This window comes from Schistocerca nitens, chromosome 10 (genome assembly GCF_023898315.1).
Source record: "Schistocerca nitens isolate TAMUIC-IGC-003100 chromosome 10, iqSchNite1.1, whole genome shotgun sequence".
Taxonomy (NCBI): domain Eukaryota; kingdom Metazoa; phylum Arthropoda; class Insecta; order Orthoptera; family Acrididae; genus Schistocerca; species Schistocerca nitens.
In genome coordinates, this window is record NC_064623.1 from 111,052,293 (window position 1) to 111,080,060 (window position 27,768).

At 46.1% G+C, this 27,768-nt stretch overlaps 1 protein-coding gene across 1 annotated transcript in view; it reads right to left on the reverse strand.

Moving 5' to 3' along the window:
- Positions 1-3,664: 3,664 nt before the first annotated feature.
- The window catches only part of LOC126210316 (gamma-interferon-inducible lysosomal thiol reductase-like), a 79,852-nt gene continuing 55,748 nt past the window's right edge, over positions 3,665-27,768 (reverse strand). The window contains exons 5-6 of the mRNA XM_049939514.1: positions 23,263-23,325; positions 3,665-4,915 (exon numbers count right to left, since the gene is read on the reverse strand). Coding sequence (XP_049795471.1) covers positions 4,754-4,915; positions 23,263-23,325 — 225 coding nt within the window. The 3' untranslated portion in view covers positions 3,665-4,753. The remainder of the gene's footprint in view (positions 4,916-23,262; positions 23,326-27,768) is intronic.

Genomic DNA, 27,768 nt, shown 5'->3' on the forward strand with positions numbered 1-27,768 from the left:
CAGCAGGATAATGCACGACCGCTTGTTGCACGTCCTGTACGGGCCCTTCTGGATACAGAAAATGTTGGACTGCTGCCCTGGCCAGCACATTCTCCAGATCTCTTACCAACTGAAAACGTCTGGTCAATGGTGGTCGAGCAACTGGCTCGTCACAATACGCCAGTCACTACTCTTGATGAACTGTGGAATCGTGTTGAAGCTGCATGGGCAGCTGTACCTGTACACGCCATCCAAGCTCTGTTGACTCAATGCGCAGGCGTATCAAGGCCGTTATTATGACCAGAGGTGGTTGTTCTGGGTACTGATTTCTCAGGATCTATGCACCCAAATTGGGTGAAAATGTAATCACATGTCAGTTCTAGTATAATATATTTGTCCAATGAATACCCGTTTATCATCTGCATTTCTTCTTGGTGTAGCAATTTTAATGGCCAGTAGTGTAGTAACACTAGAGCCGTGGAAACTGCAGACGCTCAGGGCAGCTGTCCCAGTGAAGAAGTTTCACTTCAGGGTATTAAATGGTGACTCCATCCACCGCCTAGACGTCGTCGTACGGCGCCAATTCAGATGATGGCCACGAAAAGGCACTTGTTAGCAGAGGCAGCAAGCTTGAAACTTGCTCCTGAGAACTGCAACGTCAGTGGGTTTACGCGGCTTGGGTTGCTACTACAGCAGTCCACACCCACAGAAGGGCGGAGAGCGGGGCCAGCTGACGTAAAACACTGGTGTTGTTGGCCAAAGTAGGAGTGGCAGTGACGTTTAGCTTTCAGCTGAACGCTATTGATACCAAACTTGGAGTTTGTTAATGGAGAATCCAGAGGCCATCCTTACCTACCGAGTAGGAGTTGGGGAGGAATCTAAACGTGGTTGGACAGGGGCGCCCTGGAGGTGCAGAACGACTCACCAGATTGGCTGCATCTTGTTGCGTGACGGTTGATTGGAGGGTCAACGACATAAAGGGAGAAACAGTGCGCCATCACGGTTCTTTACAAACCCCATGTTTTTGTACTCAGAGAGAGCTCTCAGTCGGATCGCTGGGGCGCTGACTCCGTGTCGCTCGTGGCCAGAGTCGGTAAGCTCCGACATGTCTCTTTTCCTCATTTGGAGTACCGCTCTCAAGTTTGCACTGAACGTGCTGCTAGTGTTCGCTGCTTCTGTTTGCACCTGCTCCCTTGGCTCCAGACACTGACTTCTGTTGTGCAATCAGTTGCCCTCTTTGCTTTTTCTAGTGTTTGGAATTAGCCTTCAGTGTAGTAGTTAGTCTCATCGGAAATAAATAGAGTTAATCAGAGCTCTGAATTCCATGAGTCTCCTGCTGCAAGCATCCTGTTGAGTTCAAAAATCCGCATCTTTCGTTGGTGCTCTGTGACAGTGTTTGGCGCTGGTCCAAGTCATCAGCCTGCCTTCACTGGGAATTTGTCTTCCTGCATTTGCTCCACAGCGCTCGGAAATTGCAGACTGACCTCACATCCCGTCTTCCCTCTATCCTGTGTCAGGATACGACATTCCGAGTGAAAAAACCTTTGTACAAAGAATTCAACATTTATATCCCTTTTTTGCGCTGTGTAGGTCACTCATGTGTAGCTATCACTAGTAACTGTTTGAACACTAATATTTACACCCCTGACGGCCTTTACATGTCAACAAACTTACTTTGTGAAACTTCCTGGCAGATTAAAACTGTGTGCCGGACCTAGACTCGAACTCGGGACCTTTACCTTTCGCGGGCAAGTGCTCTACCGACTGAGCTACCCAAGCACGACTGACGCCCCGTCCTCACAGCTTTACTTCCGCCAGTACCTCGTCTCCTACCTTCCAAACTTTACAGAAGCTCTCCTGCTACAAGAGCACTTGCCCGCCAAAGGCAAAGGTCCCGATTTCGAGTCTCGGTCCGGCACACAGTCTTAATCTGCCATGAAGTTTCATATCAGCGCACACTCCGCTGCAGAGTGAAAATCTCATTCTGGAAACTTACTTTGTGTCTTGGGATTAGTTCCCAAATTTGTATATATACACTACTGGCCATTAAAATTGATACACCACGAAGATGACGTGCTACAGACGGGAAATTTAAGCGACAGGAAGAAGATGCTGTGATATGCAAATGATTAGCTTTTCAGAGCATTCACACAAGGTTGGCGCCGGTGGTGACACCTACAACGTGCTGACATGAGGAAAGTTTCCAACCGATTTCTAATACACAAACAGCAGTTGACCAGCGTTGCATGGTGAAACGTTGTTGTGATGCCTCGTGTAAACAGCAGAAATGCGTACCATCACGTCAGGTCGGATTATAGCCTATCGCGATTGCGGTTTATCGTATCGCGACATTGCTGCTCGCGTTGGTCGAGATCCAATGACTGTTAGCAGAATATGGAATCGGTGGGATCGCAACGGCCTCGTATCACAAAGATTCGAGATGACAGGCATCTTATCCACATGGCTGTAACGGATTGTGCCGCCACGTCTCGATCCCTGAGTCAACAGATGGGGACGTTTGCAAGTCAACAACCATCTGCAAGAACAGTTCGACGACGTTTGCAGCAGCATGGACTATCAGCTCGGAGACCATGGCTGCGGTTACGCTTGACGCTGCATCACAGACAGAAACGCCTGCGATGGTGTACTCAACGACGAACCTGGGTGCACGAATGGCAAAACGTCATTTTCTCGGATGAATCCAGGTTCTGTTTACAGCATCATGACGGTCGCATCCATGTTTGGTGACATCGCGGTGGACGCACATTGGAACTGTCTATTCGTCATCGCCATACTGGCGTATCACCGGGAGTGATGGTATATATGGGGTGCCATTGGTTACACGTCTCGGTCACCTCTTGTTCACATTGACGGCACTTTGAACAGTGGACGTTACATTTCAGATGTATTACGACCCGAGACTCTACCCTTCATTCGATCCCCGCGAAACCCTACATTTCAACAGGATAATGCACGACCGCATGTTGCAGGTCCTGTACGGGCCTTTCTGGATACAGAAAATGTTCGACTGCTGCCCTCGCCAGCGCATTATCCAGGTCTCTCACCAATTGAAAACGTCTGGTCAATGGTGGTCGAGCAACTGGCTCGTCACAATACGCCAGTCACTACTCTTGATGAACTGTGGTATCATGTTGAAGCTGCATGAGCAGCTGTACCTGTACACGCCATCCAAGCTCTGTTTGCCTCAATGCCCAAGCGTATCAAGGCCGTTATTACAGCCAGAGGTGGTTATTTATTCTGGGTACTGATTTCTCGGGATCTATGCACCCAAATTGCGTGAAAATGTAATCACATGTCAGTTCTAGTATAACATATCTGTACAATGAATACCAGTTTATCATCTGAATTTCTTTTTGGCATAGCAATTTTAATTGACAGTAGCGTAATTTTTCAGGTACTAAATGTTTAAAGTACGTTCGCCCATACATCTACTTTAAAGAAGGAAATCTTGCTCTTGGGTTAGCGTTATACAGAATTACCTGTCAGTTCGTCGAAACTCCACTGTTTACCATAATTTTTGCAGCACATATAATGTGAGATGTGCAGCTAAGATATGTCAAGTACTATAGCTTAATAAGCTTGTATTCATCATTTGTCGATACATCATGCAGTGTACAAATGAGCAACACATTTAAAGAGATTTTTAAGTTATTTATTTGTTGGGTTTTGGTTTCGTGGTCATACAGCCAACCTCAGTGCATACACATTAGTAACAGCTGTCAGTGGTGACAATTATTGATGTACACTATTTAAATTCATTTAGAGCAAAAAAATATTTGTAAAAATTAACATATACCCTACAGATCTTATCTATGAACATTGAAAAGTCAAAAACTGGTGTATGTGTAACAGGTATAATGTATGAAATATGTAGTATAACACTATGTTCATAGCTCCTCTTGTACATTTTTCTGCGACAACAAATTTAAAACCAGCCATATACTATATATTCCCAGCGTACAATAATCAAACAAAGTGGCATTATCGTTAACACGATAGTAAAGGAAAAACAAAGCAGTTTAACATGATAAGATAATTGCAGGCATTTTAAATGAATTAAATAGAAATAGCAACTTTGTCTGACGATGTCTGTACAGTAGAGAGAAGTAAAGGTAATTAAATAATAATTAAAAGTACATTATTTAGAAGTGTGTCATATTGAAATATGAAAACTATTATTTTGGCTTTACCATCCACAACTTTTTATTGCAATTTTTCATTCAAATACTAAACAGAAAAATGTTTTATAGCATTGTCTTTCATATTTTTCGTGAAAATGGTAAAAATGGAGCTTACCGGTGGCGCCCATCTTTATTACTCAGTGCTATATCTACTTCACTTGCAGTTCATCATTTATTACCTTGTATTTTGTGCATATATTTGTTTATTCCAAGTATGTAATGTTTAGAGAGTTTCTAAAATAGAAATCCAGATAAATGAAATTATATATTTAATTCTTTGGATATGGGTGTGGTAGACGATGATAATGACTCATTTTTATAATTTGCCTTTTTTGCATCAGAGAAATTTTGTGATGCGAGAAAGGCTTGCCACATGCAGTTAGTGTATGTGAAAATCCAATTACATAGTATTGTCACCACACTGCTGATTGCATTTTCTAAATGCCATTTCATCACTACTTCTCAAAACAGAGCAGTATGTAGTTATATAACAAATAAGTTAACTGAGTAACCTTTACTCTATCGACTGTTTCAGGTTATTCCCATAAACTGTTTGGCCTAATTTTTTCAAATTACTCGGGGCAGTTTTTGTATTTTGTGATCCATTCAAAAGGGAACCGCTTTTTCCACAATTCCTTAAAGCTGTGTTCTTTTCTGTCTGTGCCATCCTGAAGTCCTTCATGCAGTGAGAACGTCTTGTAGGAAGGAGTTAGACACTTTGTTGGCTTAGGTTCCTGAAAAGGAAGTTATAATTAGTAAAATCACAATACGGGAACATAAAACAGCAGTGTTCATCCATAGTGACATAGCGTTTGTGGTCAAGAAAGATGTAAATATGCTTGAAAAACACAAAAAACTGCAGTTTCAGTGAGAGTTTTGTTAGTAACTGTCCAAAAGTACACAAAAAATTTATAAGTTGAGCACCATCGATGAGAAGAAGATAGAAACTCATTTCGTGAGACACTGCCCAGTTAATCAATGGACAAAGAACAATTGCAGGACAGAATAGCAATGAAGTGTACAAATAAAATTTTGTTAAAATCAGTTGGCGCGATTCTAAGTGGAACATACCCACCAGGCACGCAACGGTGGCATAACAAATATAAACATCTGGAAGGACTGAAGTACAAACAGCTTATAGCCTCATAATGTGTGTGAGAGAGAGAACTCCAGGAACTCTGATTCAGTAATTAGACAACAGTTTCAAACAGACGCAATGCTCTTCTGTAACGGGGCTACATGTAGTAATTTCATCTAGACACGACACAAGAACGCCTTTCAGGCTACAAACTTTGCGTAAGGGGACGCTCTGAAACCCTGAAGTTAAACAATAGGTCAGCCAAAAGCGCTGTCAAGCCCAGAAAATGGGAGCATGTTTGGTCACCCATACCGGGGAATCAGTTCATCGACTGCTATAAAACCCTCACCTTCCTTCCACTCATTCTCAGAAGTAGGCCATTGTATGTGCATCACAGATACCGAAGGAAGGTGGACTCCACAGGTTTCAGGAAGAGCTGGTAAAAACTATGCAGTGTCTACAGCCGCTGCCATCTTGGAGTCAAGGTCTACGGATCTGCAACCATCTAGCCATGGAGGGAACTTCAACTATGTGAGCTGCGCTCCTGTTGGGCGCAATGGTGACTGACTAAAGATGAGGGCTGGTCCACTCATCCATGAATGAAGAACCGATCGGCCCATCTACAAGCTGTTCAACTTGGGGACAGGGCGCTTGTGCTGTCACTCCTGGGTGGTGTACATACCACCTCACTGGCTGTGTGTTGGGACCGTATCTCGAGCTGCCCTCTATGTTGCTGCTGGGACTTCCCTCTATACAACAGACAGCAGGTGCATGCAGATTTATGGGGCCGAGCCTAAGTGCAGCTTCACTCAAGGGGAGCGCTGATGCTCTGATAGACGTCCACAGGCATTCCAGCTGTAGCAAATCGTTGGCAGCTGGATCTTCCAATGACGGGACCACAGCACTGACCCCAGACAACATTTGAGCCCCCAGATTCCTTGCCGGGCATTCAGCATGGCTACTGTTTTGTAATAGACGACTGTGAACTTAATGATGTCTCATCAGCACCCTGGCAATCCACATGACTCCACAACCGCACCACCTCTCGTCTGTCCCACACTACGCATCTGGCAGGCACCTACAAATTTGGAGTCAGCAAAAATTTAGTGCCAGAATAAACTGCAGTTCAACACGCTGGACGCCAGAGGTGCTGATGTCAGCTGTCGTCACCATCAGGATGCCATATATACCAGCAGCCATCGACACCTGTCACTATTCGGTGCTTTCAGTGACCAATTTTTGTTGGCCTCTTTCTTTTATTTTCGGGGGCTATGTTGAGTAGGAAGGATCTGCATATGAAATTGAAAGTTACACTTTATAGGCAACAATATTCTGCAGATCTTTCACAGTTTTGGGGTAACTTATAGCCAACGGTACTTACGGCTGGCTAATCTATCAGGACAAGAATTACTGTATGCTAAGGCAGTGCCAATAAAGAACTTGTAGAAGTCATGGTTATGAAGCCCGGCAGTGCAATGAGTCACGTTGGGCTATGATACTGTTGTGTACATAGTTCCGCGTAGTCAGCGCGTACACAACTTTCCCACTAGAGCGCGCCCCGCTAAGCACAACAGCGCAGGCGCAGCGCTCGTCCGTCCGTCCGTCTCCGCACTACGAGATGGCGCTGTCTTAGAGACCAAATTCTGCTTCCGCCGATCCACGTATTAGTATGTAACGCAGCCAATGAGATTGCTGCTAACGTAGAACCTTTTCTCCTCGCGGATCACACTCGCGCAGTGATACATGAACGCGCGAGGTATTATAACGAGTGTACAGACCTCCGATTAGTCAGTCTGCATTAGTCTGCATTTGTCAAGTTTCAGTCTGTGCCTAATAAGATTATCATATTCCTGTAAATAGCCATGAAGATAAAAGAATAGACACTTTGTCAAGTATCAGAGATACGTGAGAATAAGATTAACGTACCAAGACCAAAGGAACTTCAGATTGTCAATTGTAAATAGCATCCAGAATCAAGTTACGTAAGGTCTATGCCTTGTTATTATTTTAATAAATGTGTGTGAAAATTAATCAAGTTCTGTTTAAAGTTTGTCACCGTCAATCTGCTACTCTAAGCGTGCAAGTGGCATTTCTATCGTCTGACCTAACGGCAGAAGATAAACACGCCACGATAAGACCACGAGACATATTGCTGACACTCGCCTACTTCGATAGAGCGACAAGTCAAATAATCTGATGGTGTGTGTACCGAAGGTCTTACAGTACGCACACCACAGATACGTAAGATTAATATAGTTGGTTTTGCTTATTCATATTGTGTCGTGATACTAGGTTTCAGGCTCCCCGCAGTGCCGTATGATTGTTAGCCGCGCATGCCGTGTGATTGTTCGCTTGCCTGGGTTAACTTCCCTTCAAGTGGACTCGCCCAACATTTCACTGTTTCGTTTATCTCAGCCAGCGGCAGTAGTATCGTTGGGGTGTGTCGTTACGTGTTGATATGAACGTTTAAGTTTAGTTCCTTTGTTCGTTTGTTTCGTTTTTGTCACTGTTAAAATGCTAACCATTGAAGAACTTGTGTTTTTACCCCCCAGGGGCTCAGCATTCATTTGCTGAGTACGGGCTTGGCGACCCCGGGGTCCTGAGCTGGGGACTGGTCAGCGCCGCCAGTCTCCTGTCACCGTAACCCCCGGACATGCTTCAGCGACCACCGCATGGCGCGGCGGTGGTATGTTGTGCGCTGTGGGGAGTGGTAATCTTGGCTTGACCGCCTGGATTGCGAGGAAGGTAAACCTCTATAAAAACCCCTCAATCTTACGGTGTGCTGCGCGCCTATAAGATGCATGGCTATTGGGGTGGAACAGTCGCAAGCGGGCAACCTCTGGGGCACCTGCCGCACCCCAGTTGTATAAGGCTTACTCAGGCACGCGGGGCTCTCTCTGTCTGAGCGGACCTTTAGTTCCCTAGCTGCTCGTGGGACCACAATGGACCCTTCGACCTCTACGTTGGGCCACTGGTAGGAAAACACACCCCATCGAAAAAGCGAATTCGTGCTGCGAGTCCTCCAGCGCCTGGTGTTACTAGAGATTTATCAGACTGTCGTAACAGAGCACATGCTGATAACCAGAATGTGTCTTTGATTGTCAAACGGAAGGAAGGTAGCTTTGAGGGAGTTTCTCCCTTTTACATCCACAAGGGTCTTGAGGGAATTGCAGGAACACTGAAATCTGTGAAGCGACTGCGCAATGGGACTCTGTTAGTTGAAACTTCTAGTTCCCGTTAAGTCACTTCTCTTCGGAAAGCAACGTGTCTCGGAGAGTACGCTATCGAGACCGAGCTCCACTCCACTTTGAACCATAGTAAGGGTGTTGTGACATGTAGGGACTTGGTGGATATCCCCAAGGACGAGTTAAAATCTGAATGGGCTGATGAAGGTATTGTCGACGTGCAGCATATTATGAAACGAGTCAATGGGGACGTAGTCAAATCCCACTCGCTTATTCTCACATTCAATTGCCCGAGACTCCCAGAGCATGTTAAAGCGGATTTCTTACGTTTGCCAGTACGGCCATATTTCCCCAACCCAATGCGCTGTTTTAAATGTCAGCGCTTTGGGTATACTACGTTGGAGTGCAGTGGGATAGCCCCTTGTGGTAAATGTGGTCAGCCTGCCCATGAAGGAGCCGATTGTTCATCGCCTGTGAAGTGCGTGAATTGCTCTGGGAGTCACCCTGTCTGGAGCCGGGTCTGCCCCATCTATCTCGAGGAACGGAAGATACAGGAGATCAAAACATCTAAGCCCATCCCCTATGGTGAGGCCAAGAAGCTCTTTACGGCCATGCAGCCTCCTGTGTTTACAACATCTTTCGCCTCCGCTCTGCAGAAACCGGTACAAATGGCCACTGTTGCTACGCAAACGGAGGTTGCTAGTGTCAGCACTGCTATCTGCGTTTGCCAGTGCACTTGCGTTGCCGCGGTTGTTTTGCAACCTGCAGCTCTCCCCACAACGTCGGACAAGGCCGTGGTTGATGACATTGGGGTACTTCCTGCACCTCCCCATATGGCGCCTTCTGCCCAGGCGAGTAAAGCTCCAACTGTTGACAAGGTTCTGCATTCTAAGCCCCCCAAGACGAAGACGCCGAAGGTGAAGGTTTTGCCACATGAGGAGACTAGTCAGGGTCAGTCCGATGACGAGGCCATCGTACTGTCTGACATCTCCCTCGGGTCGCCATCGGAGCTGATGGACATTGATGTCGACCGGGGGCGATATTCTCGCCCCAGGAATAAATCTCCGGCCAGTACGGGCTCTCCTCCAAAGCACCGAGGCAGGGTGAAAATTCAGCCACCCTGATCACTGGCTCCCATATTACAGTGGAACCTGAATGGGTTCAGGAAGCATGTGGCCGAATTACAACTCCTTGTACGAGAGTGCCCCTTGTGCTTATGTCTCCAAGAGACACGTTTTCGGGCCACTGATGCTCCTTCTTTACGGGGCTATGCCGTGTACCGAAAAGATGATCTGATGGGGGAAAGGGCAAAGGGTGGTGTTGCGGTTTTTGTCCGTGACATGCACCACTCATCTGAGCTCCCTCCCGTTACGGACTTGCAAGCAGTTGCAGTTGACCTTCTTGTGGGGCGGAGGCTCAAAATCTGTTCCGTTTACTTACCGCCTCAGGATGCAATAGACTCTGAGGCTCTCACAGACCTTATTACCCAACTCCCCCGCCCATTTCTTATTTTGGGGGACTTCAATGATCATAATGTCTTATGGGGCTCTACGACGCCCCAGGGGTCGCATTCTGGAAAGCCTCATGATGTCTGAAGAACTGTGCATCTTCAACTCTGGTGCTCCCACTCACTTCTGTACTGCTTCTGGGTCGTCGTCAGCTATTGACCTTTCCTTTTGCTCTCCAGCACTCGCGGATTCTGCTCTGTGGGAGGTTGCCGCTGACCTCCATTCTAGTGACCACTTCCCCCTATGGATTCGCCTCCTGGATGAGACTGGCAGTACCAGTGCCGCCCAGGTGGCACCTCTGCAGAGCTGACTGGACACTTTTCAGCCGTTTGGCTGTTTTGGAACACCGTGCCAGCGTCCACGAACGGGTCGACCATGTTACAGCCGTCATCTCCCATGCTGCTGAATTGTCGATCCCACGGTCCTCAAGTCATCCCAAGAGGCATCCTGTCCCTTGGTGGACCACTGAGTGCCGCTCAGCCATCCGAGCCCGCCGTGCAGCTCTGCGCCGCTTCAAGTGCCGTCCCTCAGCTGACAATCTTGCGCCCTTTCGGGTGGTAAGGGCCAAGGCGCGGCGAGTGATTAAAGAGAGCAAACGACGGTCATGACAATCGTTCTTGAACTCCATCTCCCGCTCCACTAGTTCTACGAAAGTATGGGAAGCCATCAGGAGGATTTCCGGGAAACGCAGCCAACTACCTGTCACGGCATTGCTGCATCAGGGTTGTCTACTCACGGCGCCGAGAGACATTGCCCAGACACTGGCCATGTATTTTGCCGAATCTACTGCCACTATTAACTGTGATCCAGATTTATGCCGCTACCGCACTGCCATCGAGAGGGATCACTTGGACTTCCGGTCTCCAAATTCTGAACCCTACAACTCCCCCTTCACAATCTGGGAACTTCATTCGGCGCTGTCTGTGGCTCATGATACTCCGCCAGGTGATGATCAAATCCTGTACAGCATGCCGCAGCACTTGTTGCTGCCATCCAAGGAAGTTCTCCTGAATTGTTTTAATATGATATGGTCATCCGGCACGTTCCCTGACTCGTGGAGGGAGGCGATTTTGATTCCCCTCCTCAAACCGGGGAAGGACCGAATGCATCCCAGTAGTTATCGGAGTATTGCTTTGACGAGCTGTGTCGGGAAGACATTAGAACGCATGGTCAACCGTCGCCTGGTTTGGCTGCTCGAGACCAGGCAGCTCCTTAGCCACTCTCAGTGTGGCTTTCGGAGATGTCGTTCAATTATAGACAACTTGACCCTGCTCGAGGCGGCCATCCAGCAGGCCTTCCTACATAACCAGCATTGTCTAGGTGTATTCTTTGACATTAATAAGGCATATGATACTACTTGGCGCCGCCTTATCCTCAATCAACTCCATCAGTGGGGCTTTCGTGGCCATCTCCCCATCTTCATTCGGTCCTTTCTTTCCCGCCGCCTCTTTCGATATCGGGTTGGTAATGTGCTATCTGATTTATACGTGCAGGAGAATGGTGTTCCTCAGGGAAGCGTTTTAAGTGTCACCCTCTTTGCCATCGCCATTAAAAGTATCACGTCCACTATCCGGAGTCCTGCCCAGTGCTCCTTGTTTGTGGACGATTTCGCTGTTTTCTGTTCTTCCTCCAGTCTTGTCACTGCTAGTCGGCAGTTGCAGCTTACGATAAAGCGATTAGATGCATGGACTGCGAAGACGGGTTTTACCTTTTCTGCAGACAAATGTGTGTGTGTTCATTTTAATCGTTCTCGACGTGCTTGTACCTCCCCTGAATTGCGTCTGAGGGACACCATTCTTCCTTTTAGAGACACTGTGAGGTTCCTGGGCCTCACTTTTGATTCCAAGTTGTCGTGGTTGCCGCACCTTAAAGACCTCAAGGTGCGGACCCTGAAGGCGCTGAATATTTTGAAGTGTCTGAGCCATCTGTCCTGGGGAGCAGATCGGGCGCGTCTGCTGCAGTTTTATAGGGCTTTCGTCCGGTCTCGTCTTGACTATGGATGCACCGTGTATGGGTCAGGGAGGCCTTCGTATCTGAAGATTCTTGACGCAGTACACCATGAGGGTATCAGGCTGGCCACTGGTGCCTTCCGTACCAGTCCCATCCCTAGCCTGTGTGCTGAGGCAGGGGAACCGCCGCTCGCCATCCGGCGGAAACTCCTCATGGTGCGACGGGTGTGTCAATTCCCTGCCTGTCCTACCTCCCCTGCGTACCCTACCGTTGCCCGACCGCCTATGGAACCTCTCTTTTCCAGTCGTCCAAGGGCAACGAGACCATTTGGGATTCGTGCCAAGCATTTGCTTGAGTCCCTTGGTGTGGAGCGTGTGGCACCCCAACTCCAGGGTTTTACCCGCCTGCCTCCCTGGTTGCTCCAGAGGCCCAGCGTCCTTTTAGACTTGTCAGAGTACCAGAGGAACTGCACTCCTGCGTTTGTTTTTACCTCCTTATTTTACGATATTTTAAACCAGCATGCCGACCATGTACCAGTATTTACGGATGGCTCTAAACAGGGGGACTCTGTTGGTTGTGCTGTTGTTTTCCCTGATCGAGTCGTCAAGTTACGGCTTCCTGCAGCGTTTACCATCTTTGATGCCGAATTGTTTGCGATCTTGCGGGCATTGGAGCAGATGAGATGTGTTCCCAGTCTTAAGTTTCTCATCTGTTCTCCCTGAGTGCCCTTCAGACCATGCAACACTTGTACCAGCGGATACTGTCGTCCAGAACATCCACGATGCCCTACTCCACCTGCAACGGCAGCGGAAGGAGGTTTCCTTCTGCTGGGTGCCGGGGCACGTGGGTATTAGGGGAAACGAACTGGCGGATGTGGTTGCCAAAGATGCATGTTCCCTCCCTCAAGTTGTTGAATGTGCCGTCCCCCTCCATGCTGTTACCTCCCTTTTGCGTTTTCGTGTTATGCGTCAATGGGAAGAGGAGTGGCTGGCAGTCGGTGAAAATAAGCTGCGTTTGGTCAAGGCCACCACGCGGCCACAGCGTACGTCCTACCAGTCGTGCAGGCGGGATGAGGTTCTCCTCACTCGCCTCCGGATCGGGCACAGTCCCTTCACGCATGGTTTTTTACTCCGGCGGGAGAACCCCCCAATCTGCAGTGCTTGTGGCGTCCAGATTTTACTTGACTGTCCTTTATTCTCTGACCAGAGGGCGGTGGTTTCCTTGCCACCGGATTTGCCCTCTATTTTGCAAGACGACGCAACGACTGTGGTTACGGTCTTACGGTTTTGTGTCCTGTCCAATTTGTTGCCTCGGATTTTAGGGAGAGGATTTTAATGTGCTGCTGGGTGACTGGCTCACCCAGGTTTTAGGTAAGAGGTCCGCCAGTCACGATTACCTACTTGTATCACTTCGATTTCTGTTCTCTTTTCCTTGTGTTTTCTTTCCCTTTTAGTGCGTTTCTTCTCCTCTTGTTTTGCCTCTGTATGTGAGGATTTGGAACTGCGTCAGGCCTGTGTCTTTTAGCCGTTGTCCTTGTTCGCTGTCCGTCTTCGTCCCTTCACCGCATGTGTTCCTGTTTCTATGCGTTTGGGCGCTGATGACCACGCTGTTTAGCGCCCGAAAACCTCAAACCACACACCTTGTGTTTTTAGTCGAATAAGTGTTCAAAGCTGGCGGTAAATTCAGAGTTTCAGTTCGTCAAACATTTAATTCAGTTTTTCCGGGGGCAACACTCCCACATCGCGACACTGTGCGAGATTTGATTAAGAAATTTCGAAGTACGGGTTTAGTGACAGATGCACCGATGAGTCCTAGCGTTTTGTCTGAGGATAAACTACTCGATATTTCCGATGGTTCAAATGGCTCTGAGCACTATGGGACTCAACTGCTGTGGTCATAAGTCCCCTAGAACTTAGAACTACTTAAACCTAACTAACCTAAGGACAGCACACAACACCCAGCGATCACGAGGCGGAGAAAATCCCTGACCCCGCCGGGAATCGAACCCGGGAACCCGGGCGTGGGAAGCGAGAACGCTACCGCACGACCACGAGATGCGGGCGATATTTCCGATTAAATGTCCATGAGTCCGAACAATTCGGAAAGAAAACTCGCCCAGGAAATCGACGTTAGTGTCGGAACGGCCCACACAGCTGTAAGGAAAAAATTAGAACTTTTCCCGTACCAAGTGATAGTCGTGCAAGAACTGAAAGATACTGATCATGGCAAGAGACTGCATTATTGTCAATGGTTCAAAAATTTCGTTCAACAAAATGGAATGGATATTCTCAAGAAAACGTTTTTCACTGATGAGACGTGGTTTTATTTATCCGGGTACATGAACTCGCAAAATTCTCGTATGTACTGCAAATCAATTATGTATTAATGAGGAACCACTTCATTCTGTGAAAATACAAGTTTGGATTCCAATTTCTAGACGTCGGATTGTGGGTCCCATACTTTTCAACGAAACAATAAACGCACAACGATACTGCAGTGATATTCTGTATACATTCATAGGAGAACTTGGTTTAAGTGAAATACTGAACGGTAATTTTCAGCAGATGGTGCAACCGCGCATACAGATCGCGTTTCAATGTCACTGCTTGCTGATGTTTTTGGTGATCGCCTAATTTCACAGGGACTTTGGCCTCCACGATCCCCTGACCTAACACCACCTGACTTTTTCTTCTGGGGTGCAGCGAAAGCAGCCGGCCGGAGTGGCAGAGCGGTTCTAGGCGCTCCAGTCTGGAACCGCGCGACCGCTACGGTCGCAGGTTCGAATCCTGCCTCGGGCATGGATATGTGTGATATCCTTAGGTTAGTTAGGTTTAAGTAGTTCTAAGTTCTAGGGGACTGATGACCTCAGACGTTAAGTCCCATAGTGCTCAGAGCCATTTTTGCAGCGAAAGCAACTGTCTGTAAAAGCCGTCCAAAATCTACCGATGAATTGAAAACTGCAATATCCACTTTCACTGCTTCTGTTACAGGAGAAATGTTACGACTTGTGTTTGGAAACATGATTAGACGAAATGAATTGTGTATTCAACAACACGGGGGGGGGGGGGGGGGGGCACTTTCACATTTAATGAGAAAATTTGTAAGTAAAAATGAGTATTCAATAAATTAATAACTTGTATTTCACTGAGTTTCATTTCGATATATTCACTGCGGCATACTGCATGCGCGGCTGACATCGTACGGCGCTGGGGAGAGACTTTTTGAACACCCCGTACGTCGAAATGGAAGTCACAAAACGACCAGAAACGCATTAATAAATTCGAGTCAAACAGTTGAAGTTTTGAAACGCAATGCAGCCTCATTATTCGAGGATAAAACAGAACGATGACAGGCTAGCGAAGAAATGCGGAGACAAGTAGTAACACTACATGCCATGCATGGGTGGATGCAATCACGGGGACGTGTACGAAGACCGTAGAACACTGAGGTAAATGTAAATGTCGTGCAACTAGGGCCTCCCGTCGGATAGACCTTTCGCCAGGTGCAAGTCTTTCGATTTGACACCACTTCGACGACTTGCGCGTCGATGGGGATGAAATGATGATAAACAGGACAACACAACACCCAGTCCCTGAGCGGAGAAAATCTACGATCCAGCCGGGAATCGTACCCGGACTCTCAGGATTGACATTCTGTCGCGCTGACCACTCAGCTACCGGGGGCGGACGGAACACTGAGGTGACAAAATTCATTGGATAGCGATATGCACATACACTCCTGGAAATGGAAAAAAGAACACATTGACACCGGTGTGTCAGACCCACCATACTTGCTCCGGACACTGCGAGAGGGCTGTACCAGCAATGATCACACGCACGGCACAGCGGACACACCAGGAACCGCGGTGTTGGCCGTCGAATGGCGCTAGCTGCGCAGCATTTGTGCACCGCCGCCGTCAGTGTCAGCCAGTTTGCCGTGGCATACGGAGCTCCATCGCAGTCTTTAACACTGGTAGCATGCCGCGACAGCGTGGACGTGAACCGTATGTGCAGTTGACGGACTTTGAGCGAGGGCGTATAGTGGGCATGCGGGAGGCCGGGTGGACGTACCGCCGAATTGCTCAACACGTGGGGCGTGAGGTCTCCACAGTACATCGATGTTGTCGCCAGTGGTCGGCGGAAGGTGCACGTGCCCGTCGACCTGGGACCGGACCGCAGCGACGCACAGATGCCCGCCAAGACCGTAGGTTCCTACGCAGTGCCGTAGGGGACCGCACCGCCACTTCCCAGCAAATTAGGGACACTGTTGCTCCTGGGGTATCGGCGAGGACCATTCGCAACCGTCTCCATGAAGCTGGGCTACGGTCCCGCACACCGTTAGGCCGTCTTCCGCTCACGCCCCAACATCGTGCAGCCCGCCTCCAGTGGTGTCGCGACAGGCGTGAATGGAGGGACGAATGGAGACGTGTCGTCTTCAGCGATGAGAGTCGCTTCTGTCTTGGTGCCAATGATGGATGCAGGTGAGCGCCACAATCAGGACTGCATACGACCGAGGCACACAGGGCCAACACCCGGCATCATGGTGTGGGGAGCGATCTCCTACACTGGCCGTACACCACTGGTGATCGTCGAGGGGACACTGAATAGTGCACGGTACATCCAAACCGTCATCGAACCCATCGTTCTACCATTCCTAGACCGGCAAGGGAACTTACTGTTCCAACAGGACAATGCACGTCCGCATGTATCCCGTGCCACCCAACGTGCTCTAGAAGGTGTAAGTCAACTACCCTGCCCAGCAAGATCTGCGGATCTGTCCCCCATTGAGCATGTTTGGGACTGGATGAAGCGTCGTCTCACGCGGTCTGTACGTCCAGCACGAACGCTGGTCCAACTGAGGCGCCAGGTGGAAATGGCATGGCAAGCCGTTCCACAGGACTACATCCAGCATCTCTACGATCGTCTCCATGGGAGAATAGCAGCCTGCATTGCTGCGAAAGGTGGATATACACTGTACTAGTGCCGACGGAAGGTAATGTTGACTTATGTGCTTGTGTTGACATGCGACTCATTGCTCTACAGTACTAGCATCATGCACATCAGTACGTAGCATCGACAGGTTAGTGTTCATCACGAACGTGGTTTTGCAGTCAGTGCAATGTTTACAAATGCGGAGTTGGCAGATGCCCATTTGATGTATGGATTAGCACGGGGCAATAGCCGTGGCGAGGTACGTTTGTATCGAGACAGATTTCCAGAACGAAGGTGTCCCGACAGGAAGACGTTCGAAGCAATTGATCGGCGTCTTAGGGAGCACGGAACATTCCAGCCTATGACTCGCGACTGGGGAAGACCTAGAACGACGAGGACACCTGCAATGAACGAGGCAATTCTTCGTGCAGTTGACGATAACCCTAATGTCAGCGTCAGAGAAGTTGCTGCTGTACAAGGTAACGTCGACCACGTCACTGTATGGAGAGTGCTACGGGAGAACAAGTTGTTTCCGTACCATGTACAGCGTGTGCAGGCACTATCAGCAGCTGATGGGCCTCCACGGGTACACTACACGAATGGTTCATCCAACAATGTGTCAATCCTCATTTCAATGCAAATGTTCTCTTTACGGATGAGGCTTCATTCCAACGTGATCAAATTGTAAATTTTCACAATCAACATGTGTGGGCTGACGAGAATCCGCACGCAATTGTGCAATCACGTCATCAACACAGATTTTCCGTGAACGTTTGGGCAGGCATTCTTGGTGATGTCTTGATTGGGCCCCATGTTCTTCCACCTACGCTCAATGGAGCAAGTTATCATGATTTCATACGGGATACTCTACCTGTGCTGCTAGAACACGTGCCTTTACAAGTACGACACAACATGTGGTTCATGCACGATGGAGCTCCTGCACATTTCAGTCGAAGTGTTCGTACGCTTCTCAACAACAGATTCGGTGACCGATGGATTGGTAGAGGCGGACGAATTCCATGGCCTACACGCTCTCCTGACCTCAACCCTCTTGACTTTCATTTATGGGGGCATTTGAAAGCTCTTGTCTACGCAACCCCGGTACCAAATGTAGAGACTCTTCGTGCTCGTATTATGGACGGCTGTGATACAATACGCCATTCTCCAGGACTGCATCAGCGCATCAGGGATTCCTTGCGACGGAGGGTGGATGCATGTATCCTCGCTAACGGAGGACATTTTGAACATTTCCTGTAACAAAGTGTTTGAAGTCACGCTGGTACGTTCTGTTGCTGTGTGTTTCCATTCCATGATTAATGTGATTTGAAGAGAAGTAATAAAATGAGCTCTAACATGGAAAGTAAGCGTTTCCGGACACATGTGCACATAACATATTTTCTTTCTTTGTGTGTGAGGAATGTTTCCTGAAAGTTTGGCCGTACCTTTTTGTAACACCCTGTATAGATGGCAGTAATATCACGTGCACAAGGCATAAAAGGGGAATTTTTTTGGCGGCGCTGTCATTTGTGCTAATGTGGCTCACGTGAAAAGGTTTAGAAATCCATAATGGCCACAAGACAGGAATTAACAGACTTTGAATGAGGAATGGTACTTGGAGGTACACGCCTGGGACATTCAATTTCGAAAATCATCTGGGAATTCAATATTTAGAGAGTGCCGACAAAACCAAATTTCAGACATTGCCTCTCATCACTGACGGCGCAGTTTCTGACGGACTTCACCTAACGACCGAGAGCAGCGGCGTTTACTTAGAGTCGTCAGTGCTAACAGACAAGCAACACTGCGTGAGATAAACACAGAAATCAATGTGGGACGAGCGATGAACGTATCCATTAGGGCGGTGCGGCGAAATCTGGCATTAATGGGCTACGGTAGCAGACGACCGATGCGAGTACCTTTGCTAACATCACGACATCGCCTGCAGCTCCTCTTATGGACCCGTGAGCACTTCGGTTGGACCCTAGACGACTGAAAAAACGTGGCCTGGTAAGATGAGTCCCGATTTCAGCTGGTAAGAGCTGATGGTAGGGTTCGAGTGTGGCATAGACTCCACGAAGTCGTGGACCCAGGTTGTCCACAAGGCACTGTGCAAGCTGGTGGTGGCTCGCTCCACAGTCGTGTAGGCTGTGTTTATATGGAATGGACTTGGTCCGCTGGTCCAAGTGAACCGATCATTGACCGGAAATGGTTATGTTCAGCTACCTGGAGAGCATTTTCAGCCAATCATCGACTTCATGGTCCCAAACGACGATGGAATTTTTATGGATGACAATGCGCCATTCTACCAGGCCACAACTGATCGCAATTGGTTTGAAGAACATTCTGGACAATTCTAGCGAATGATTTGTGGCCACCCAGATCGCCCGACGTGAATCCCATGGAATATTTATGAGATAGAATCGAGAGGTCAGTTTGTGCACAATATCCTGTACTGGCAACGCCTTCGCTGTCATGGACGGGTATAGAGGGACCATTGTTCATCGTTTCTGCTCGGGGCTTCCAACGACTTGTTGACTCGGTGCCACGTTGAGTTGCTGCACTACACCGGGCAAAAATAGGTCGGACATGATATTAGCAGGTATCCCATGATTTTTGTCACTTCAATGTAAACGTACCTATCCCATCCGTGGATCCTATGGCAACTAGTCTCATTACACCTTTTCCTGGGAAAGCATCCCAGCCTTTCTGGATGATGTGAAGAAGCAGCTCCGTTAGGGAATTGGTCCAATGCGACCTGTCCCTCTACAGTTAAGTCACAGTTAACGGATGACGCTTAGACGTATGTCGTATGGTGTGAAATACTAAGGAAAAGACGAACCAGCTGGCCTTACGGCTTACCCAACGCTATCACAAGCAAAATATTTCCAGATTTTTCAGGAAAAAGCTCGTGGGGTTAACACGAAACAAAATGAGTCAGTCATCCTCTGACATAATTCGTAACTTAAACTCGCAAACTTACGAACTGACGCAGAATGCAGAGGTGGATAGAGGAAGTAGGGCCGATGATTAAATATCGATGTAGCGATACATTTTCCAAAAAATATCGATATATTTCATCTATATATAGACATACAGATATCAGAATGGCAGTATCGAGTGTCGATATATTTATTTTATATTATATATTTTTTCGAAATCTTTGGTAAATATTTTAATTTCACTTTGTGAATGAGTCTTAGTACTTTTCGAGCTTTCATCACGTCCAATGTTTCTGTTTGGCTGTGTGAAGCAAGTATATGTGGCACAAAAGAAGAAGTCCGATTATTACACCGTGTGTGTGAGAGTGCGGGGGGGGGGGGGGGGGGTGAATGGAGTAGTTCCGATGTGAAACAATAGCGCTGTTCTATTTTTTCACGTGGGCATTCTTCGTAAACAGTTACTCAAAATGATGAACAAAAATCTGAATGAGAAGTTGGTCTTTGCGGTGGGCGGAGCCGTGTGAGGGGAAATGCTGACGTAATCGGCACTCGGTGCCACCAACAGAAACTGCAGCGTTTAGCTCCACCACGCAGTTCTGACGCTGCAATCATTTATTAGTCACAGGGAATAATCCTAAAGATGTAAAAGACGTCCAGATCTTGCACTCAGAGAGAAAAGGCTTTAAGTTTAACATCTTAGAAGAGCTAGAAATTTTTAAACATATATCTCTAAAAGACTGTCTCATTCTTAACGAACAGCTGCAATTACGTAACAAAAACTTTTTTCAAGGTATAGAGCCGCTCATTAAAACTGTCTGAATGACGAAACTTTCCTCTATGTAGTCTCCCAAACATCGTTTTTCCTTCCAATCTTATGTTTTATCCCTATGTTACCTGAACTGCGTTTTGTGTAAAAAAATATTGTTACGTTATGTTGCAACTTTCATACACCGGTTCCTGTTTGTTACCAGTAGTGTTTCAAATTGTCCTTGCAATGCCTTATTTGCTTGTAAGTTGTCTGTATTTCGATTACTTCCTGCTAGATGGCGCGAAACTGTTTTCGTGTCCACCTCGTGGCTGCCTCGGCGAGTTAGCCGTTTAGTCTGACCCTAGCGGTCGTATTATGCCGCTCTTGGTCCTAAGTGACCTTGCGGTTGTCATATTCCACGGAGTATTTTATCTGGTTGACAGTTATGTTATACCTTTACAGCTTAGTTTTTATTCTTATGACATTTCCGTCTGACGAGAGCACTTTTGCTCGCCGTCCGCTGTGACCGAGCGGTTGTAGGCGCTTTAGTTGGGAACAGCGCTGCTGCAACGGTTGCAGCTTCGAATCCTGCCTCGGGCATGGATGTGTGTGATGTCCTTAGGTTAGTTAGGTTTAAGTAGTTCTAAGTCTAGGGGACTTCGTCCCATAGTGCTTAGAGCCATTTGAACCATTTTTTTAAGCACTTTTGCTCCGACGTTTTAAACCATGGTGTGACTATATGTAAGTACATTCTGTTTGTAAGTAATTTATGGAGGTAATAGTATTAAGTGTATATCATTTCAGTCCATGTCATATTTTTAGATATTCCATGTAATTTTTTATTCTGATCAAGATTTCCCTAGTGAAATCGAAACCGTGGTCAATTGACAAAATTTTGTGCAACCGAAGTGGCTGTACATACGTCCGTAATTAAAACAGCGTACGGTTGCTGGATCACAGCCAATCAAATATTTAATACTTTAAATAATATAAAATGATGTTTAGTTCTTCTTGCAGAACATTTTCCCTCGACTTTCATCGTCATATGTAAATTACAGAAATTACAAAGCAGTACTGTAACAGCTTCCACAGAACAAACGTTATCCTAAAACAAAAAATTAGGTGTATTACAACAAGGTGCAGATTTGATATTTATGTTGATGATATGAATGGCTTATTAAAAATTTTTGTGCATGATACTAATATGTTCAAGGTTTTGTTCACTAAATTCTGTTTAGAGTAAAATTAAGACTTTGGAAGTGCAACTGCATTTATTTTCTTCGCCTTCATCAAAAAGAAAAAAACTCCAGTATTACACAAAACAGTAAGTCTGCAATCATGAATCACAACTCTCGACCCGTCCTCACTGGCCTACTTCTGGCAGTACCTCTTCTGCTACATCTGGGGCCTCGCCGAAGTTCTCCTGCTCACTCCGCTAAAAATGGGTTGCCGCTGCAAAAAAGTATACAGGAGACGTTCTGTGAAGTTTGGAAGACAGGAGATAAGGTACTGGCAGAAGTAGGGCTGTGCTTGGGTAACTCAACCGGTAGCGCATTTTCCTCTGGAGGCAAAGGTGACAGGTTCGAGTCTCGGACTACCATGCATTTTTGATTTGCAAAGTGTGATTCATTCTGAAAATGGATGTAATGTGTTTCTGAACCATAGAGATAATACATTATCTTGTTTTATGAATCAGGAACGTGTACTGAACGTTTACCTGTTCGTTTTTATTCCTCGTGGAATTTATGGCACAGGACTGTTGCGTGCTTTTTAAATGAAAAAACTCGCATAAGAAAGCACAGTAGATTCGCGGTGACAATTACTGAACTACACGAAGAAAAACTACTGCGTGCACATGGCGTGCACGCACTTTATTGAACATGTAAACGTCACTGAAGATATTCGGATTTATGTTATGACATGTTCGATATGCCTGCCATCATTGTCGACGACATGGCGCAGACGAAAAGCGAGCATCTCAGCAGTGGTTTTGTGGTTATTGCTGTACACCTTGTCTTTAATACTGCCCTACAAAAAGGAGTCTCATGTGTCCAGATCCGGAGAATACGGTAGCCAATCGAAGCCCATGCCAGTGGCCTCTGGGTACACCAGAGCCAGAATGCGATCTCCAAAGTGCTCCTCCAGGACATCAAAAACTCTTCTGCTTCGATGGGGTCGAGCCCCGTCTTGCATGAACCACATCTTGTCGAAATCAATGTCTCTTCGGATAATGGAGATGAAATCATCTTCCAAAACCTTCCCGAGCCATGCAGCAGTCACTGTGCCATCAAGGAATATCGCACCGATCATTCCGTGACTGGACACAGCACACCACACAGTCGCCCATTGAGGGTGAGGAGACTTCTCGATCGTGAAATGAGGATTCTCAGTCCCCCAAATACGCCAATTTTGCTTATTGAAGAACCACTCCAAATGAAAGTGGGCTTCGTCGCTAAACCAAATCACGCATGTGCATACCAATTCCCATCATGCTCCGCGGCCAACCGTGCAGTTTGAGCGTAGTAACCCAGACCGTCCAGAAGTTATGACGATTTTATTTCGTATAGTAACTGTAAATTATCCAGAGTTTTTGTCTTCCGAACACTGGTGGCTTTGCGTTCACTGAAGTACAAATGAATGGAAAGAAAATCTCGCAAACAAGGAAATTCATCACACAAAAATGCTTAGAAGTAGACATGATAGCTAGACACATTGTTCCAATAATGAAAACTTCATACTCACCGGGAAATGTTTGCAAAGTTCACCCCAGAAGTCGTTTATTGCAGCTAACTGATCGCCCAGTTTCTGAAAATAGATCGAAGGTCAAACCACTCTTATAGAATGATAAGCAAAAGTTGTACATGGTTTCAAAACAACTTGCTCTTGAGAACAGTAATTTTGCAGCACATGCCAAAGACGTTTACTGATAACGTTCATGTAATTACTCAATTATGTGACCATGGTAATCAGCGTATAATTGTATAGTCACACGAATGTAATCAACGCACGTCGTTAGCTTATGAAAAAAAAAAAGACATACAAAACCCATTGGAATGGAAATGGTAAGGATAAAGAACTACCATACATATTTATAATAGTAAGTGTATATCAAGAAATGTTTAAGTAAGGTATTACAACATGCAAGTAATCCTACTAGCTCTTAATTATGAATTAGAAAAGCTACAAATATTAGTGAGAAGAATGGCGAGGAAAATTTTAGCCTAATAAGAAGCACAGATGCATGGAAATTATAAGAAGCAATAACGTAATTCATCAGGATAGAGTAGAAGTTACAAAAACAATAGGGGAAAGAACACTGGTATTTTTTGGAGTTTGTACAGGATGAATCACAATAGGCTGACAAGACAAATCTTCAAGTATCTCTTGGAAACGGACCGAGCGAGGTGGCGCAGTTTCAGCACGCTGGACCCGCAACCAGGAGAACGACGGTTCGAATACCGCTCCGGCCAAGCAGATTTACTTTTTCCGTGACTCCCTTAAATCATTTCAGGCAAACGCCGTGATGTTTCCTTTCAAAGGACAGGGTCGATATTCTTCCCCGTCCTTGGAACATTCCGAGCATGAACTTCGTCTCTAATGACCTCGATGTCGACGGGATATTAAACCTTAATCTTCCTTCTTTTTTCTGGGAAAAGGAAGTAACATCAAATATTTACAAATACACACCACCAAAGCATAAGAAGCAGCAGAAAAATGTTTTAAGAGGGAAAATCTTAAATTTTGAAGGATTGCCAGTCAGGATACGTATAGGAAGACGTAAGAAATGGTTTGAAGAAAGAAAAAAAGGGAAATGGTGAAAAGATTAATGACTTCTGGAAGAAAAGAAAGAATAGCAGATGACAGGAAATTACTACTGTCACGTGACGTCTAATTAGCGAAATCGGGGAAAAGCAAATTGTGCAACATAAAAGATTGTATGCTGACTACAATGTGGAAGGACATCAGTACGAGTCAGGCACGAAGGAACTCCGGAAGCTGTCAGGAAGAAGAATAACGCATGGAGCGAATGGTTCAAAATCGGAACGGGACATAACAGAGACAATTGGAAACGACTGAGCAGAGCAGCAAGGGAAAACGATAGAACTGGGTAAGATGTCTTGGGAAAAATTCACAAAAGAAATAGAAGAAAGTAGGAAGAGAAAGGATGACAAGAAGATATTATGCTGCAAATTAGGTAACACAACGAATCAAAACAGAAAATACTTCAGAAGTCATCAACAAAGAGGGAAAACCCGTATGAGGGGAAGAGAAAGCTTTGAAAGTGTGGACTGAATATTTCCAAAAATTATATGAAGGACAGGATGAAACAAATACACTTCATAACACAGAGGGAGACGAAAGAAATGTAACCATCATAGAGGAAAAAGAAAGATAAGATCTACAGAAGTTGAACTGCAAAGCTCCAGGAGTAGATGATATTATAGTGGAAATGAACAAAGCCGCACGACCTGTCGGAATTCAGTGGCTATACAGAATGAGGAGGATAGTATGGACATATGGAAGGATTGCTGATGGCTGGAGAATGGCAATTATTGTACCTACTTCTAAGATGGGCAACAAGGCGCTCTGTGAGAATTACAGAGGGTTGCACTACTGTGCTCCTGCATGAAGATTTATGATAATTCTACAGAAAATGAGGAATAAGATAGAACCACAATTAAGACAAGAATAACAACAAGGATTTCGACCTAGAAGATCAACTGTAGATGCCATATATGCAGCCAGACAGGTTGCAGAAAAGAAATGGGAATGTGGGACATAGTAGTTTCATTCACAGATATAAAGAAGTTTTATGACACTCTTAGAATAGAAGGTCTGAGTAGACGAACTGTCAAATGGAATGCAACTGAGAATCACAAACATGCACAAGAAATGCCTTAGTTATGTTATAACAGAAGGTAGTAAAGAAATGGTTTATATCGAACAGGGAGGTTCGGCAAAGAAGTATGCTCTCACCCGTGTAGTTATGGGCAACATCATAGGGAAAGTTCGCCAAGGGCCAACAGCAGATGGTATGCAAATCATAACATATGCATATGATGCGATGATGTGGGAAGACAATGAGCAGAAATTGGAAGAACAACTAAACGCATGACAGAGAGTAATTGAAGAGGCAGGCATGGAAATAAGCTTAACAATACGTGAAGTAATAAAAATCGACATGAAAAATAAGAAAAGGAAGGATGTAACTTGCAGCGGAAAATTATTAAGAAAATATATGCTTTCGAGTATCTAGGAAATAAATTAAATAAGAAAGGAAACATCGAGGATGAAATTTCGGAGAGAACAGAAAATTATTCGAAATTTTACTATTGTGTATTGGACATAATCATAAATGGAAAAGCACCTGCCAAAGCAAAGATCATGATGTACAAGTCAAATTGTTTGCCAATTTTGAGCTATGGATCAGAATGCTGGACTTGGACAAAGAAAGATTTGAGGTGAATGCAAGCGACAGAGATGTACTTGCCATGAGAGATCCTGGCTAAGACGACAAGGGACAGGATAAGGAATGAAATAATACGAAACACCCTGCAGATGAAGTCCCTAAGAGGAGCCATGAGGAGTAGTAGGGTTAAATGGTTTGGCCACATAAAAAGAATGGGACCAGAAAGACTTCGGAGAAGAGTCCTAGAATGGACAGAATCTGGACGAAGACCAAATGGAAGACCACGAAAAAGATGAAGAGACCAGGTGAAGGATGATGTGAACCGTAGAGGACTGCCTTGGAAGGAGATGCCAAACTCTGGGAGCATGGAAGCATAGAAGAGAAGAAGAAGAATATAAATTGGGTAATCAACATGACCTTATCAGAGAGTACCTTTGCATTGTGCTAAGTAGACAAAATATAAAATAAGAATCCGCTGTAGATGGTCATGTGCTCGCTACTAGCCCAGCAATAAAACAAAAGGTACACCTCATCTATGCATCGTCTGCCCAAAAAGTCCCGATACCGATTTTTTTACTGGTGGAGAGTAGACGTCAGCGCAGTGACTACGGTGGCAGCTTGAACTAACAACTGCAAACAACAGACATGTGTATTCGACCATTCAGTTGGGAGAAGGCAGTGTTAAGTTGTGGACGTGCGGCCGTAGTGTACCAGTGATGTTGTGTTATAAATCGCCGTGGAGCAAGGAACAGAACATCCCTAAGTACAGAATAAAAGACATTCTTCATAACGTTTTGAAGCTGAGAAAAGTGAAAAGATAACCCCGCACACCTTGACTTCCATTCAAAAATAACGATGCGTGGACGCCAACCACGACTTGACTGAATTGCAAAACGCGAACATTTCATTTTTGGAAAAAGTCATCACTGGTGAAGAGACTTGTTGTTGTCATGTTACCAATACGGACCCACCACATAACGACATAGTGTGGAAATTCATATGAAGGCTCAATGCTTTGACGACAAAACTGACATCCAAGTCAATGTGGCGTGCGAGCCAGACGACTTCTGACGTTTCGCATGGGTGTGTCAACGTTCTTTGTGTTCCACTAAAGTGTGAGAGAATTAATTACAACACGTGAAGCATTAAAGCCGCCGTCTTAGCTTTTCTCTATTTTTCACTGAACCTGTCTCACAACTTTTTTTCCCTTTATTGAGTTTCGATTCCCTCCGAAGGGGGCGGGCTGGCAGCAGCTTAGTACGCTGCTCTTCAGCCTACAGAATTTTTAAAACATAAGAAGAAGACAATAAACAATAAAAGCAAGCGATAAAAACGGTGACTTAAATTGTAAAATGGCGGAAAATTGTGGAAGTTAAAACGTAAAACAAAGGGTTGGCGATGCTAATAAAATACCCAGGAAGCAGACAGGTAGAATAGTGGACAGACAATTAAAAAAACACGTCGACAGTCTGGTTTCTGTTCGCAAGCACACCCAGCGACAGTATGATTTCCCTTCGCAACACTTTGGAAAAGACGCACAACGCTTAACACTCACTTGAAACACTGCACTTAAAAAAAAATGTTCAAATGTGTGTGAAATCATATGGGACTTAACTGCTAAGGTCATCAGTCCCTAAGCTTACACACTACTTAACCTAAATTATCCTAAGGACAAACACACACACCCATGCCCGAGGGAGGACTCGAACCTCCGCAGGGACCAGCCGCACAGTCCACGACTGCAGCGCCTAAGACCGCTTGGCTAATCCCGCGCGGCTCCACTTAAACTTGGCACGAAGATGACAGGGAAGATGGGGGGGACCTGGACAAGATGAGGG